An 18,204-nucleotide genomic window follows, 5' to 3' on the forward strand; every position below is an offset into this window, starting at 1 on the left:
TAACAACGTTTAAGAATGTAGGCATGATCACAACACTTCTGGAAAATGTTTTTATGGCTGTCTGGCACTATAACTTTGGAAAGCTTATATAGAGTAGGAGTGGAAGAGACTGGATCAGAGATTTCATGTGGATTTTGATTCCATCAGTACTGATGGATGCACAGAAGAAAAAAGATTCACAGAATCATGCCAATGTTGATGCAACTTTTAAAGGAAAACTTCTATTAAAAGCTTTGATTTCTGTTAAAGGAAAAGTTTAAAAAGAGAGCATGAAAATAAGCATTTAAATATGGCAAAACATGCATGACAACCTTTCTGGGAAAAAAAAAAAAAAAGTTGTATATTTTCTATTGTAAATATAAATACATTGTATGTATGTCCAAACAGGGAATATAATACCTCATTTAAGAAATCTAAATTGGTGTGTAATGTCTGTGTTTATTGCATAACAGGAGAAGTATATGTTTTGATTTGATTTCAAAGAAGAAAAATGCTAAACTTATGAAATTTGCTACAAAATAAAAAGTCTCTATTGAGAAATGCCCTGTATGGGGAATTGAAAAAATGTGTGTGTTTCCAAATGCAAAACAGTTGGCAGACTGGGAATGGGGAGCAAATAGAATTATGGCTGTTGATTTCTTAGAGGAACATTGCAGCTATACAAACTGTCTGCAGACTCTTTGCAAGAAAGTTAAGACATATTTGAGAACTATTTCCAGGGAGAATGGAGAGGGAACTAGCATTAACCTTGGAACATAACTGCATTTAAGCAGGGCATTAAGACCTCACAGACGACTGGACGGCAGGATGTGTGTTATACATCCAGTGCCATAGTAGGTAGTTCTGGAAAGGACCTGTAAGGTTACTTGACTGATTAAGCCTATGATGTCTTTGTATCTCTGCAAACCAAGAGTCATAAAAACACAAACAGCCCAAGACTCAGGGTCATAAAAACACAAGCTTTGTTAGCAGTAATATTTAATTTTAAGCTATGTCTGCTACTGCAAGTTACTTGCTATGCAAGCTATTTCAGTAAATGTTATTCATTCAGTTCTCATATATATATGCTAGGAATTGCTGTGACTTTGTCTCTGGTATGTGGCTTTTCATGCCTTACCTTAAACAGTACAGTCATATTTATTGACAGAAATACATACATAGTCCTGTTTCCCTGAGTACTGTAGAAACCAAAAATCACGTATACAAGCCTTCTTGTGGCCAGCACTTCACCCCAAACTTTCCTGTTTATCTCTAGACTAAATCACCTTTGCATTCCTCAGTACTTCCTCAGTATTTGATCAGGCAGAGCGAGAACCTGGCCAAGCTGCAGCAGGACTCTGTTGCATCCCATGTCCTTGTTTTTTGCTGTCTGTGCCACATACAGGCAGGGTAAGGGAGGAACAGTGTGTATGCAGCAGTTATTCCAACGTGATGCCACCATGAGGCAGGGGCATGGATAAAGACCCAGGTGGTGGGAAGTTCCACCTAGTCCCACCTTTTAGACACTGCCCCTTTTAGATTTTTCTTGTCACCATGCAGTTAGTGGAGATTCTTTTCTGCTCTTTTTGTTGCTTCTGTTCTGCTTTTGCTGCTTTCTGTCCCTTCAATCAATGTAATATTTATTACATCTTGCTGTCAATACCAGCTAGCTTCCTGGTTGGATCTGCATAGTATATGACCATTTCTGTTCATCATAAAGAAAGGTTTTGTGATTATTGGTGTTTTGATTTGGAGATTTTTCATGTTTATCTTTACATGAAGTCTAATTTTATATACCAGCTTTCTTTGTGGTTAAGATACCTGACAATGTAACATCTTTATAAAGGGATGTGTGAAAGTATATATAGTATGCCCAGGTAAGTGGAAAGGAGAAGGAGCTATTGATGAATCTAAAGTTTAGTAGGATAGTCTAGGGGATAATAATTGTTTTTCAAAAGTGCAAATCCAGATTCCAAAGTTTGGCCTGTGGAGTGGAGGTGATAGTAGGAAACCCTGTTGTCATTTGGGGAGTTGGCTGTCTCAGACCAAATATCTCAGAGTAAACAACTAAGCACATAAGCAGATACCTCACTGACTTTCTAAACAAGATGAGTCTGATGGAGAAGTGTTAAAAGAAGAGGTGAGCTGAGTGTATTATGCATGCATCCACATCTTCCTCATATACACATACATACAAAAGAGAAAGATTGTGCTTTTTCTATCTAGGTTTGTGTGCAGAAGTTCAATGAAAGTTAATCCTTGACCTGTTAAGCAAAAGGCATCTGCCAGATTTTGTGTGGCCCCCAAGTGTGGACAAGGGCAGGTAAGTTACTGGAGACATGGTCTGTGTGATCAGAGGTTCTTACAAACACATATTATTTATGTAGCTATCCATTTTTCTTGTGTTTTCAGGTATCCCAGACCCAGTATCAGCTTGGTATAAAGAGACTAAAATACTAGTTGATGAAAGGATTTTTCTTGATAGGAAACATAGAGGGATTATCGGTTTCATTCCTCCTGCGTGTGTAGCTAAGATAACCCTTTGTGTGAGCTAAAGCAGGTTCTTCTTGCCCACTCCTCTGCACTGATGTGGGTGTAAGGCGGGTCATTTGCAGAACACATACGCCCATACAGGGGTATTCGTGCACTGATGTGGAGCTTTTAACGTACCTAGACAATGCTTTGGTTGTCAAGGCATGTTTACCCACAGTAATTGTACTGCAGTAGTATACAAGGTGTTGGCATAGATCAGGTGCCCATTGTGCCAGGCAGCATGTGAACACACAGGGTGGCTCCTGACCCAAGAGGCTTGTGTGGGGATGATAAGGCGCGAGACAATATGTGGGTATAGACTGACAGGTCCTGTGAAAGGGGGGGAGCAGTGAGTGCCTCTGAAAGATAGGAATAAATCCTGTTGAATGAGGGTGTGGGCTGAGCAGAACTGCACAGAGAACAAAGATTACATGACAAATAGATAGTAAAGAAGAGAAAAAAAATCTGCAGAGAGTTAGTAAAGGGAATTTTTTCCACTGACTCTGGAGGACATGAACCCCATAGAAAGACACAGATTCCCTCCTGGACTTGTAAAATGCGTAAAATTTCTGCTGAAATAACTTCTGTGAATGCAAAATTGCTTACAAAGGAAGATTTCCATTTTGGTTATAGCTAAATAAATAAATTTTTTAAAAGTGATGCAACAGAGGAGAATTAATGGCCACTTTCTAAGTTTAATCAAATCTGTTAAAATTTTTTTTTTGCTGACATTAGGATTAAGCCCACAGTTCCTTCTGAAATCATTAGAAGTAGCTTTGGGCCCAAAACCACCTACAAAATTACTATTACTAATAATTAAACTAATTTAAATATTGTTCCTTCCATGTTAAAGTGTAATTTTTCAAAAGTTTTGGTCTCAGTTGGAATAAATGATCAAATATTGAACATTTTTTATATTAAAACCAAGTTTCAAATTGCGAAAAATGTTGGCATTTTAATGAAAATAAGTTTGAGCAATCAAAATTTTTATTTAGAATTAGAATTTCAGGCTATTTTTTCATTATGAATAAGGTTTTTGTAAAAAACCCTTTTTTTTCTGAAAACTTACTTGAATTTGGTTTATTATATATTTTCCTTAGAGAAATGTTGAGTGATTGTTTTAGTCATTTCGATGCTTTTTCCAACCATTCTTTTGCATAATATTGTTTGGAACTGACAGTTTTTTGGGAACACTGATTCCTTCCTGCCATAAAAGGATTTTGGTGAAGCATCTGAAAACGTCTTTACTGCCTATTGCCTCCTTATTAATCTGACTATTCCAGGTTTTCATCAGTTCTATATTTCACCTGAATCCTATCCAGCCACAGTTCTCAGGTTACCATTTCCGTGCTGCTGCCAGCTTTGTTTTCGCTTATCCTTAGTTCTCAGGTCATTGAGCTTACGCAACATCAGACCCTGGTGATACGTGTGCATTTTTCTTCATGGGAGTGGAGGCAGACCTGAGAGGTAGGTGGGGAAAGGGGAAGCCAACATGTCTGGGGATGGTGGAGGGGAAATTCCAATTGTAGCTGCTCAGCAGTGTTAATTTGTGACTGAGGAATGATCTGTCATGGAGGGCAAGAGCGCCCGAGTGCAGAAGGGGTTAAGCCGGCTGGAAGCAGGAATGCCAGAGACTGAACTACTCCCTGTAAGGGAGTGACTTTGCCTTGATAGTGAGATAAGAAACAGCCAGAGCCTTGTCCTGTAGCCCTCCTGCAATGGCCGGGCCACCTCTGGGCAGCACAGCCGGCGGGCAGGGGCATAAGGTACCCGGGCAGCTGCTGGTGGGATTGCTGCTGGTGCCAGTGTATGTCAGGAGTGGGCTCATGGTAATCTTTGCAGACTCCTTCTAGAACTGCTTATGGCAGTGTGGGTCTGCCTAATGCATTGTTCATGAATTTATTTATTTATTTTTAAATTTAAGCACAAACATGCATTTAATTTGCCTCAAGTAGTACCATAAAAATTCCCCAACAATCGCTATGGTTCTGATCAGTAAGAGGTGGCAAATATGTTTACAGATCATTAGAGAACCAAACTAGGCATCTTTCTTACCATTACCTGCTAAAACCTGGTGGTGTTAATTACTCCTTCACTGTCATCCTGTCATTATCTAGTACCTGATTCAGCAAGTAGCATCATTGGTTTCCTGAGCAAGACTTGAGACAAGCAGCCAAAACACCCTTATACATTTAAATGTTCTCTTGTATTCTTCTCACCAAATGTTCAAAACCAAGTTTAGTAGAACTTGAGTTTATTTTCAGATTACTAGTCAACAGCTGATTGTAAATTGTCATGGTCTCCCATTTATCTTTCCACAGTCAATTTCATTAATTCATCTTCTGTCACAGGTTCTTCTGAGGAGCTGAAAGAATGTTATACTAACAGTTCTCCTTCCAATTTCTATCTAAATTCAGTAATTTGAATTATGGTTTTATCTAATATCGTCTATTTTCTCCCCAGATTAAAAAAAAAAAATAATGTCTCTTGGGTAGAAAACCAGAATTTATTGCAGTTTTCCTCATGGGACATTATTTTGCTTTAATTTCCATTGTTGGATCTGACAGAATGCACAGCAATCTAACCTAATTTTCATATTGAGAAATCTGACAGCTCTTTCCCCCTCAATGTCAAAATTCAGCTGAACTAAGATAATGATAACTGTATAGCACCAGTGCTTTAGTAAAGAGTATTCATGAGTCAATCTGCATTAAAAAAATGTTGCCAAAGCTCTTTTCAGCTGGGAAAATTACCATGCTTTTAAAATAACTTATACCCTCCAAAAAAGAGGAAAGAGGCATCTGGTCTTCTGAAAAGCAAAGATGAAAGCAGATTTGAAAGAATGCAACAGGGAACATTAGGCAAATACATATTTAAGACGAGATGGGTGAGCGCTGGGGGGTAACTTCATGGCACTCATAAAAGGGATGAGGAAAAGATTAATATCTACTGCTCCATTTTTTTTTTCTGTTAAATATTTATGTTTCTCAGAGTTGAAATCGTAAGCAAAACGTGATCAGAGTTCTGAAAGGCTGAAGATAATGGGATCCAATGCCTTTTTTCTTCAGGCTCTTGTTGCACGCATGGTCGAGATTGTAGTTCAAAGGCCTGCATGAAGCATGTGTAGGGTACTGGCCCAGAGCCAGTTGCCAGGTGCCCGCATTATTTAAAACCACTGCAATATGCAGTAGTTGTCCTCGTCTTGTCCTCGTCAGCAGGGAAGCCCATATTCCGATGGATTTTGAACAAGACTGCTTCTCAGTCTCAAAGGCGGTAGTCTGAGGAAGCCTGTACACCAGCTTCCTGCCCTGTACCACCTGTGTGGATAATCGTAGAATCACAGAAAAGTTTGGGTTGGAAAGGACCTTTAAAGGTCATCTAGTCCAAGTCCTGCAGTGAGCAGATCTTCAACTAGATCAGGTTGCTCAGAGCCCTCTCCAACCTGACCTTGATTGTTCCAGGGATGGGGCATCTACCATCTCTCTGGGCACCATCTTCCAGTGTTTCACCACCCTCATTGTAAAAAAATTTTCTTCCTTATATCTAGTCTAAATATACCCCCTTTTAGTTTGAAGCCATTACTCTTTGTCCTATTGCAACAGGCCCTACTAAAAAGTAACCTGAAACCTTCTGTATGTCAGCGATACTCCTCTACATGTTTTCCCTTCTTCGTTTCATGCTGCAAATCATCTCTAGCCAAGCTGCTGTGACCAGGCTGGCTTGCACTACTGTAAAGCTGTTTTGTCATCTTCTGTGTCTTCTGGCAACTTCCTGGCTACATCTCCGAGCTGACAATATACCTTTGTGGCACATCAGGCTTGCCCTTCAAACCATCCTTTCCTGTTGGTCTCCACCTCCTTGTTTGCTGGACCTTTGCCAATTTATTCCAAAACTAAACTGACAAAGCACGTTGCCTCTGCTGCCTTTTCACTAGGTCCTCCCACTCCCCCTTCTTACTTCTCGGATTAAAAATACTGAACTCCTCTCCTCCCTTCCCTTTCCTCAGAGGCCCTGTGCTGACCCAGGCTGGCTGTTAGGAGGTGCCGAAGCCAGCAGCCTTATGGCAAGGCTGCTGCAGCTCCATGCCCACATGCCCCAGCAGGGAGGCTGAGCACACGTACTCAGTAGGCACATATGTGTGTGTTGTATACATATGTGTATGTAGTATGCTGGGAAAGGGTGCTGGTGTGGCTGCCCCATCTGCTGCTGTTCGTCTGCACTCCTTTGTGTGCAACTGTTTGTCACACAACCTAACATTGACCCTTCTAGTATCCTTCCCATTAACCACCTTCTGCTTTTTGCCTCCAAGGTAACTCTGTGGAAAAGGTGTCTGTGGCAGGTTTTGCCTGAAGGAAATGAAAATACACCTAGCTGCTTTGTGCTCTTTACAGGGAGAGGCAGATTCCAAGCCAGCCATGCAAGCCCCTGGCTTTAGCCATTAAGCTCTATTCTAGCTGCCACATATTTTCCTGCTAACTGATTTTGATCAGTGCCTGCAGTGGACTGTGACAGGAAGCTGGGTGCTGACAGGTCCAATGACTGCTCTGCTGTGGGCCTGCAGAGAGGAGACAGTGCTGTAGAGTGCTTGAGAGGGCACTGGGAACGGTCGCTGTGCTAGGGTGCTAGAGGCTGGTGATCTTGCAGCCAGGAGAGAGATGTTAGCTAAAAAGGTCACAATGGGAGAAACAGAGAGAAGGAAAAGAAGAATGAAGAATAGAGGTGTCTTTAAATTGCTTCTTCAGATTAGAAAGATGGCAGGGGAGTTTTTCCTGCTGTTCTTCATGTCATACCAGTTCTGTGAGTAAGAATAGGTCACTATTTTTCACAGCTTTTAGTCTCTCATCCTCCATGAGATCAAATTTACTTGAAACTCAGTTCCGTTACACTACTTCTACCTAGATGGTGGAAGAGTCCTGCTGTGATTAGTGTGGGTACCCTGTGGTGAAGAATGACCCAGAGTGCCTCTAGTAGTACACAAAAACATCTTAGGTATCTAAAATCCTAAGATTTGGGAATGCTTAGGAAACTTTTTTTTTTTTTTTTCAAGAAGAGAAGGATGATTCCATATTTCTTTGGATTCAGCTAATGGGAGCCTTTTGTTGTATTTCACTTTGTTTTTATGTAAATTCTGTATTGCCACACCATCTTGCTACTACACAGCTGTTTCAAAGTAAGACTCGGTCTGAGCAGGATGTTGAAGTTAACCAGCCTCATTTCATTGTTCTCTCACCACAGAAATTACAAACATCAAGCCAAAGTACAGTAGAATTACTTTTTAAACAGAAATAGCCCTATAAAGTCTAACCAGACATTGTTCCAGGTATTTCTACAAAGAGATTTTGGAATTTATGTCCCTATGATGCCAATTCAAGGAATAGCCTACTGTTGTACCATATGACTACTAAAATAGCAGGTACTTGGTACCTGTAGAAGTCATGCACGTGTGAAAATTTACATTGTCTGCAGATTACTATTTGCATTTAGAAATGTCTAAATGATGTGTGCTGAAGCCTATTTTGTGCTGCTGCCTGTATGTGCAGGCGTGCTAAGAATCTGTTTTTCTAGCGCAAATCACCCTGGACAGTTACAATGTGTTGCCATTAAGTGTCATTGCATAGATCACTGGGTTATAGTTACTGCTTTAATGTTTGATCTTTATTTTTAAATAATGATTTTTAAAAAAAAAAAATGCTTGCAACTATGTGTCAATTGACCACCTTTTAGAAAATACATATACCCATTTTAGAAGTAATTTTAAACTTCAGGTTTCTTTTATTTTCAGGTGCACAGAGCAACATCTGCACTTTATTGAACTGTACCTGGAAACTGTTTGACAGCTAGAATGACCTGCTGTTCAACTGTAGTTGAACTCGAATCAGATACAAACCCACCATTTCACCAGAGTTTGTTGTTGACCTAAATGACAACGTGGGAGACTTCGGGTAAAATGAGCAGAACGAGAAACATTTCGCACAACGTAGGAGTTACCCCTATGAGCGTGACCCCGTGTTGATTTCACCAGATTCTGACTCTTCAAAAATCAGTGGTTTACTGCTTGAGAAGCTCAGAAACGCAGAAGTATTGTCCTCATTTGAGAAATCCCACAGACATTTGCTTAGCATGGGAGACACCATGGATGTGAAAAATGTATTTAAAACCCAGGAAAAGATTTCCTGCCTAAGGGATTTGTCAGAGAATGGTGATCGCCTAATTAATTTTAACAGTATGGTCAGTGTCACTGCTGGAGCAGAGAAATACTGCAGAAGACAGGTGCATTCCTGCCCTACAAATGCAATCACTTATCACACAGACAACTGTTGCCTTAACACGGAAGACTCTGTATCTGGTCACTCTCTGGCTGATGTCCAGGCATGTAAAAAGACTGGGCTCAATACACCGCTAACCATGAATACCCTGTTCAGTGAGCAAGCAGATACTCCCGTAGTAAATCACAGTTATTTTGTAAAAGACTGTTCTGAAAATTCTGCTACTACTCTGGAGATTTATGCAGACAAAATTCCAAGTGTAAGTGATGACTTTTCTGATGATGACCTAGAGTATTTTGAATGTTCAGATGTGCTGACGGTGCGTGAAAATGAAATCTGGGAAGAGAAATTACAGTTTTTATTAGAAAGTGATGATGAAGATGATTTAAAACTGAGTAAGGATTGTGATGGGTGTGCTTACTTCCTCACTGAAATGCCTTGTCTGTTCCAAGTGTCAGATAACACTATGCCTATGGATACCACCATTGGCTTCTGTGGTCATCACTCAAAATTCAAAGGAGTAAATGTAAGGAGAGACCCCTCTACGTACAGCCAGTCAACTTTGCAGACAGAGATGACTCTCACTGTTGGACACCACCGAGATAAAAGTGCCAGTTTGAAAGACAAAGAAAAGTATAATGTGCCTGTTACATCTGCAGCCATTGAAAATGACCATCCCAGAACTGAAGAAGAAAATAATAGAAGTGGCCACTCAGCTGCAGGTTTCTCAACTGAGAAATCAAAGAACAAGGATAATATATGTGCCAAGGCAGACTCTTCTACTGGTGGCATAGGTGCTTCTTTGACAAATCAAGCTTCAGAGACGATGACAGAAAACAGTACAGACAAGGACTCGCTGGGTAAAAGCTCATTGCTGCTAGAGGAAGGGGGAAGAAATTTGCCAGAGGAAAATGCAAGGCATGCTGTCTGTACCTTAACAGAAAGTCTAAGAAGAAACCTTTTAAAGTTGTTAAACCCTAGAGAGCTTTGCAGATATGTAAGTAATATAGGACAATCTTTTCAGACTGCAACAGAGGTTAGGGAATCCAGTGCTCTGTTTCCCAGTCAGGAAGGTGTCATTTCGACACAAATCCCTGAAGAGACAGAAAGCTTGCAAATGCAGGCTGGTTTGTGTCATACAGCAGAGGCAGATAAAGACCGTCATTGGGAAAGGAAAAGGACTTGGGGCCTGTCTGAGCAACATCAGCTGCCAAATGAAAACAGCTCACTCAGGGTAAGTAGAATGTTTATCATTTAATAGAAAGAGCTGCTCTACTGATTTGAATGCATTTTATTTCTATTTGTCAAAAAAACAATGTAAAATTGAAATTACTTTGAAAGATTCTATTCATGTACTTCTGAATGACAGCTACGGCTGGGAAGGAAATCTGTTATGAAAAAGGCCCAAATAAACCATAAGCTGTTCTAATTATAGAGTGAGACTGATAATACTAAGAGGCACTAATGGGACTCTGGACAGCTGGATAGGGAAATCCGATATGTAGGCTACTGCACAGGTCTTATCAAAGTAATGTTTCTTTCAACCCTGAAAGTTTCTCAAATACCTACTGTGAGCAGGGAATGTTCTGATTTACTTTCTTTTTAGTTTATACGCAAAGAACAAAATTGTCATCCACTTAATGGTGCTGGAAGTCTAAACCAAATCAACAGGGATTTGCTCAGAATTTATAACAAGGAGCGGGAATTTAATCCAGAGAGTTCATGTTACAGAGGTGAATGAAGCTTTTCTTTTTAAAAATAAAACAATGAAAGAGTCAGATATTCAAGTTAAAATATAAAAGCCAGTTAAAAACCCCAAAGTGGTACTCTCCATGTACTTGCATATTTTATGGTGTTGGTAGGAAATCAGCTGGGGAAATCAGTGTAGTTGTACAGACTGATAAGATGCTCCACCAGTTTTCATAAGCAGGAGAAATTGGATCATACTTTTTATTTCACACAGTAAAGATCAAGATGTATAAATACATATGTATGAGTATTAAATCATGAATAATCTTATCACCGACTTTACTGATTTGAAGGTGTGTAGCTAATGGCACAGAAAAAAAACCCAAAACATTTATCACAAACATGCACAAGCTTTTTCCAGTTCCACATGCTTTTCTTCATCTATATTATTTAGGCAAAAATGTCTCCCAGTTCTCGGTAGCAGACTGTCTTTAATCTTGCCACTGGTGTGTCTTAAGCAGTCAAAAATCACTGAATTCTTCTGCTGGAAAAACATCCATAGGTTCCTTTGTTTTTATAGTACATAAAATTCTAATCACATTTTAGCAGCACGTAGTGCTCTTATGATGAGAAATGCCACCCTATTGTAATTAGCCTACTAAGTGGGTTGCAAGAGGTTGTTTCATTTTTTTCCAAGTGCAGGACAATAATTTAAATCCCAGAAGCCTTTTAGAAAAGAGCAGCTATTATGTTACTGTAAGTGCCATGGCCAGATTTCAGATTGGCTAGTTAGACTCTTGCTACCTGCAGTCAGTATGTATTTCTTCTGTTTGTGTGTCCTTGAGCAGAACTTCACTTCTTTCCTACTCAATTTTTATCTAGTGTATTGGTGTGCACAAAAGAGCTGGAGATGAGCACAAACCGAACCCCTGGTTTTAAACACACGTGAATATAGATGAAATTTAGGTGTAGGTTCAAAATTGTGTGGTCTTGAAAATGAGCCAAACAAAAGCATCCCATCTGGTAACTACTCTTTATAGCACAAGGAAAATGTGGACAGCTTCTTACAGCTCTCATATAGTAAGCCAGAAACTCCTCAGCAATCTGCTTGTGTAACCTAAGAAAGGCAAGAAAGAAGCAACCTCCTATTGCTGCACACAGGTTTACATAAAAGTGCACTGTGGTATTAGCTGGAGCCCAGCATTTGAGAGCTCTGCCAAGAGCAAGGTGATGGACTTGTAGCAAAAACCACAGCTGACCACTTCTGAAGAGCATTGTATTTTCTCTCTCCGTGTGGTGAATCAGGTCTTCTGAGGTACTTAGCAGCCACAGAATCACAGCATTAATTACTGAGGGATTTACACTTCCTCTTAGTGCCAAGTTGTCTCTAACTGGAACAATCTTTGCAGTCTGGCTTGTGCAGCAGCTGCTGTTCTGGGTGACTTCTTCTATTAGGTGGTCAAGGTGGGAGGCTCCTGACTCCTCTCATAACCTCATGGTCTAGCACCAGGTGAAATTATTTATGTAATGCTTCAAAACAGCTTAATTAATAATAGGTCCTTAAAGCCAACTGTGCCAGCTGTATGATATTACAGCCAGGAGTCTTCAAATTTGCAGTGTGTCATTTAAGAGCTGGTCTCTGTTTAGTGTTCAGCCAGCATAAGGTACTGGTGTCATTCCTGAATTACAGAGCCCATGTCTACGGCCTGCCAAATGCCAGCAATGTTGAAGTCCTCTGTGAACTGGCAGATTCAGAGGGATTCCAGGGCATAAGCAAAATACTTAATGTTTATGCTGATACCCCGGGAAGAATGGTATGTGGTGGTCGTATAGTTCTAGAGGACTTTTTTTCCTGTTGATTAGACCTACTGTTCATCCTGCCATTATTTTGGTTTTGCTCATGTCAGAACAGCCTGCTCTTATAAAATTTGAGAGGTACTTGGTTTGACTTTCCTGACATAAATTTATGTAGCTTCTGGATAATTTTAAATTTTATTGTGCAAAAGGGAGAGAAACAGAACTGACACAGAACTTCTAAGTAATCGGGAAATCTGGTTGTGCACAAAAAGTATTTCATCTAGCACATAGTACCTCTGCTTTGTTAGATTCTGAGGTAGCTGAGATTGCAAGGACTGCCTAGGCCAATGAAGCTGTTCAGCTGTTGGGCTACTGGCCCTGCTCGGTATGTTAAGATGGTAGCTCTCTGTTGTTGTGTATGATGTCCTAGAAGCTGCCTTGTCTAATGGAAAATTGTGATTTAGTGTTTCATTGCTAATCATGTGCACAGCACTCCAACAGTGTCATGAAGGAGAGAGTGTGTGCTGGGCGCAATGTGCAGAAAGATGTGGGAAACAGGTGGAAAGGAAAGGGGGGAGGAAGGACCTTGGCTACACAACAGAGGAGGAGAAGCAAAAGGAAACTGTTTGAAAGACTGTCAGAACAGTTATGACAGGTTAGCTCTGCCTGTGAGGAGTTAAACTGAAACCCAGCAAATGGTTTCACATAGACCAATAAATGGCTGTTGGATGGGAAATGGTTTCGTGTCTGGCTCTGAACACAAAATGGGTGAGGGCTTCTGTTCCAAAACACTAATGAGTAAGAATTTACTGTGTATGCCTAACATAACATTTTCAATCAGCTTATAGTTGTTTAATTTTTCATTCAGGTGTTTTTAAAATACATCTCTGCCTCTTGTCACATCCAAGTGAGTAGTTGCTGGAAAACAGGAAGGTTTTTTGGTTGTCTGAGCTCAAAACCTAGTCAGTTACAATTTTCTGAGACATGTATTCTTGCTCGCTCTTGGTGAATTTGCCACTGCTCACAGCTCTTTTGCTGGAATTTTGAAAAAAAGAGTTTTCCTAAATCTGTTTCCTATGACAGAGGAAGCTGGGATCTGAATCTCCTCCAACTTTGAACCTTAGCAGAAATTAGATCTCTCATTACTTAAGGTTTTTCACTTCATTGGAAAGTTTTGCACTCTGTATAAAATACTGAAGTAGTCCTTGGGTGCAGAGTAACAATCCATGAAGTGGTTAGCATGCTTTGTTTCTGAGTATTACATTCATACTGTGTGCCACAGCCCCAACAGCAGAGTTTGAGAGGCTACACCTCATCTTTCTAATAGGCTAGAGTTGGTACATCTGCTTGAAAAGGTGATCTTGTCTCAGTCTGTTGCTCTGCGTCTGGCTGAGAGGAGAGCTGAATGCTCCCCGGGAACCGTCCGGGCCTGAGCAGCACGCTAAGGGGCAGGAGCTCGGCATCAGAGCAAACAGAGGAGGGCTAGTCTGAGGAACTAGAGCTCACGCAGGCTGTGGTACCAACCCTGCTCCTTCAGCAGGATCCACTCTAGGGCTGGCAGATAACACAGGTGACAAAATGGAATGGTACGGTTAGCTCCAGTCTTTCCTGGGAGACACACAAAACCCCCAGCCATTGGAAAATCCTTACCACTTCAGAGCATGGATCCATGACAGCTATGCCTGGTCAGCATATTGATCAATGTTGTTGTCAAAGGCAGAGAACTCGTTTTCTGTCCTTTGAAATACTACAGTTCTTACTTAACTTCCTCCTTTTCTGCCTCTTCAGCAGGAATAGCAGGATGTGACTGTCAGCAAGCATCTGCAGGATAAAATATAGCTCATGTCTTTTGTTTCACCTGTCTAAAGCAGTTGACATAACTACAGGTATTGAGTTATTTTAGCTAATACAAGGCAGGTGTGCCATTTAAAGCAGAGTGCTATTTTAGGAAAGAGGAATTTGAGTGGCATTGCACAAAATGGGGAAATTGAAAGACCTGCTAAGCTACTGCTGGAGAACAGTGTAAACTAAAAGCAGTTGCAAACATGGTGGATTTGAGTGAGCTCTGATTCAGAGGCAGTGATATACTTAATGTCTGTATTATGGGGATGGTTTGTTACACTCCATTTGTACAAACAGAGGGATATAAATGTAACGTGGAGTCTTGATTTACAGGGGAGAATTACCTTGCTAAACTATTCTCTCTTAAAAAACAGTGAGAAACCGTGATGTAAAATTAATCGTCTAATTTCAGAGATGAACTTCTTGTTTTTGTTAACAGAGATGGTTCAGCTGATCAGGTGAGAGACTGGTGTATAAATTATACCTATGTTTTGTAGGGGAAAGAGAACTAAAACAGCCTTAATTCATGCCTACTGAGTTTATTTGCGTGTGAATGTGACAATTTTTCACTCAGTTCGGAAACAAAATTTGTCACATTGGGTGAAGATGATCCATTTCTCAGGTATGGCAAAGGGAGCAGAGAAGAACAGCTAGCTCAGATTATACTGCAAAGATTCTCATGATGTTATGAGGTGCCTTTAAAAAAATCACGTGGAAAAGGGTCATTTTAACTTCAACTTTACTCACGACTTTTTATCACACAGCAGTAAGGTGATTTAGCTTCTGTTCTGTTCTTTGCTTTAATTGCAACCTAATGTATTTGGCTTTCTTTAGTGTTTTGTCATACTCTGAAGATCCCATCTTTATATATTTATTTAGGAGATAATTATGATGTGCTTTCAGTTTTGTTATCAAGAAATACTGATAAGGAAAGATAGTGCTGGTATCGCTATTAACTCTAGGTAATAACATAGAGTTTCTGCAGAGCAAAGTATACTTTTTTAAATTTTGCCTTAATTTCAAATGAAAGCACTTGTATTGGTGTTTCTGTCTAACCTTCACTCCATCAAAATATTTTTTCTGGAATTATATAGTTTATTCTTTTAATAAGACTCTGAACACTATTTGTTGTGACATGATACTTCAAGAGAGGAAATTGTAGCTCTGCTGCTGTATTGTACCACAGCCTCCATTGACCCTAGTATTACCTGCTATATTTAATTTTTCCTTCTGTTATGTGTATGTCTTGGTCAGCAGTGTAGTTTTACCCCTGATATCTTTCCCCTTGGCATGTATGTGTTGTATTCCCAAGTGCATTACTTTGATCTTTTCCAAATCTGATTTTTATTTCCTGCACAGATTCATTATTTTATGGCTCTGTCTGCATATGAGGTATGTGTGGGTCAGCTGTTGAGATGCAATGGCTCCTCTTGCTTTCTCCTTTGAATGGAAACCAGGGTGGAAAAGGGAACAGCAAGAGCCTAGACCTTGTCTTGAAATGGGACTGGAATGTGGCTGCAGGGTGCACTGAGTCCCAGGAACTGGGAGCATTTCCAGGCCGCCTGGGTCTGTGTAGTCTTCCAGTTCCTTTATGCTGTTCCAGAAGCTAGCACTTGCTGTTTTCACATGTCTGCTGACTCTTTCTTCTTCCAGATCAGTAATGAAATTAAATGCAACATCTTGCTCAGGTGCTATATTCCCATGTCTCATACATTGAAAACTTTCCTTAAGAATCAGGTATTTATTTAATGAAACCCTCCCAGATATGGCAATAATTGTATTTTGTTCAGGTTCTTGAAATGCTCCAATCTCCTTAGTATCTGATATCATTTGACCTCTCAGCAGATGATTTTATTAGACGGCCCAAACAATGACCGATGGAGGTAATTACCTAAACTTCCCTCTGAACACCAACAATAATCCTTCCCAGTCAGGCTTCCTGTGCTGTTTTTCTTGTTTTGCAAATGTGGATCGCAGAGTATTAGTTTATCACCTTCCACAGGCTGAATTATTTTCTCTTAAAAGTCATAAAATAAGCTAAAAATGAAAACCATCCACACTCTGGGTTGCACCACACTGAAGTTTACTTTTATATAACAAGTAACTGCTGTCTTTGACTTTGAGCTGGCTTCACCCCAGGCACAAGTCTGTAACCAGAGTACCGGTAGGGTTGCATCCTGTTGATGCAGTTATATATGTTGAAGCACAGCCAATCTATACAGTGTTTCTTAGAATGCTCCCCAAGTATTTGCTATTGCTTGTTAATTCAGTGTTATTTAAAGCCAGTCACTGAACAGCACACAGCCTGCCAAGCTTAAGAGCCAGTCAGATCCAGAAAGGATCTCTTAACTGCACAGAAGCTGTCATTCCCGCCAAAATGGGATCCAGTACAACTCCTAAAACCAAGAGTGAATGTGAGATACTGAGTGCAAGCACCAAAACAAGAGGTAGCGTGCAAGGCAACTAGAAAACAAATGGATCTCTCTTCACTGACACAAGAGAGCCAGTGGCTTTCACAGCCAGAGCTTTGTGCTCAGAAAATTGTATTTTTGATCTAGTCCTGTTTTAAACTTATGCATAGCTTGCATAGTTACTTAGCACTCTACAAGCATAGTATGGCAGTAAAACAATTAAAAGAAAGAGTAAAAAATATAACAGGTTGGCCACTAAGTTGGGTGATACAGTGGATTGAGTAGAAGAATTTCCCCAGATCTGAAAATGAACCAGCACACCCTGGGCTGAAAGGACAGATCGGTTTTACCATAACATTTGAGGCCACAGATTGGGTGCTGTTCATTGGTTCCTGGTGACTTAAAACATTTAAAGGGGTGACTTGAAACATTTTGGGGGTAGCTCACTTCACCTGTAAAACATTTTGCAGGTCTGTAGGTCATTAGTTTGGTCATCTGTGTCTTCTAGATATGCACAGAGACTGTCAGATGAAAATGACCTGATACCAGATTGCCATGAAGGAGTAGAATCCTTTTAAATTTCTTCTTCTTTTCTCCATATTATCCCTTATTTCCTTCCATAACTCAGAGGTGACAAAAGTGCTCACTTACTCCCTATGGTCCTTTCTATTTAATTGTTCCTGTCAGACTTTGGAACACAATGAGTCTTGTTAGCAGAGAAAAAAAAAACAAAAAACAAAAAACAAAAAAAACAAGGAAGGGTCCTCCTTACACTGGTTTTACAAGATTAAATAGAAGGCTTTGGTTTTGAAGTGGCTGCTTCCATTTTCCTTTTACATAGCTATTATGTAACTGACTTACCTGCTTATCCCTACTTTATTCACAGTAACGATGGTTTTATAATGAAAGTACATGGACTGTATATTTCATGTATGAGTTGAATACAGAACTGTGATTTCATCTTTCTGTCACCATGCACCAGGCAGTTTGTTACACACACACAAATTAAAATTGGTTGTTCTAATGCATTCATATAATTAAATTATCTGGTTTCTTACCATTCTTTTGTCACCCCTGGAGCTGAGCAGACTGTCCAATAATTGGAGCAATTGTTAAAATGTATGGCATTAAACCCTAGAAATCTTCTGTGAGAACAGGGAACAAAAGACCAAATCAAGATGAATAGTTCTAGGACTCTGTTAGCTGAAATAAATCTAATCTAAGAAAATACCAAAGTTAAAGCCAGCAAGGTTTCCTAAAACATATTTAAAGGATTTGGATAGAAGTGCTTTCAAACAAAAGTAACATGGAGCTGATTGTCACATACCCTAGGAGCACATATCCCTGTTAAATATCAATTAAAAAATTAATAAATGTGCCACTGCGAGGCTTAAAATTGCATTCTGCTTTCAGACCTACTTTTGTAAAATGCAAGGCAAGGCACTCCATCACAAGCCCTCTCTTGTCACTGTATTGATTTTCCAGCCACCCAAATGTGCGTCTAGACTCTACAGTGCTGCATGTCTATAAATGCTTGAGGCAGACAGATGCCAACATGGACACAGATTAGATAGATAAAAGGGTTCTTGAAATAATCAGCCCCCTTTCCAGTGAGCATGAGAGCGCCATTTTCAGTTTCATACCAATAGCAGGTAGGGACTGACTGATCCTATGTCTAACATACTTAG

At 40.0% G+C, this 18,204-nt stretch overlaps 1 protein-coding gene across 1 annotated transcript in view; it reads left to right on the forward strand.

Annotated features, from left to right (window-relative positions):
- The first annotated feature begins 8,631 nt into the window (after window positions 1-8,631).
- The window catches only part of LOC122152385 (alpha-protein kinase 2-like), a 36,676-nt gene continuing 27,103 nt past the window's right edge, over window positions 8,632-18,204 (forward strand). Inside the window, 1 exon segment of the mRNA XM_042804930.1 lies at window positions 8,632-10,011. Coding sequence (XP_042660864.1) covers window positions 8,632-10,011 — 1,380 coding nt within the window.

The sequence above is a fragment of the Tyto alba genome, unplaced genomic scaffold (assembly GCF_018691265.1).
Source record: "Tyto alba isolate M040663 unplaced genomic scaffold, T.alba_DEE_v4.0 Super-Scaffold_42, whole genome shotgun sequence".
Lineage (NCBI taxonomy): Eukaryota > Metazoa > Chordata > Aves > Strigiformes > Tytonidae > Tyto > Tyto alba.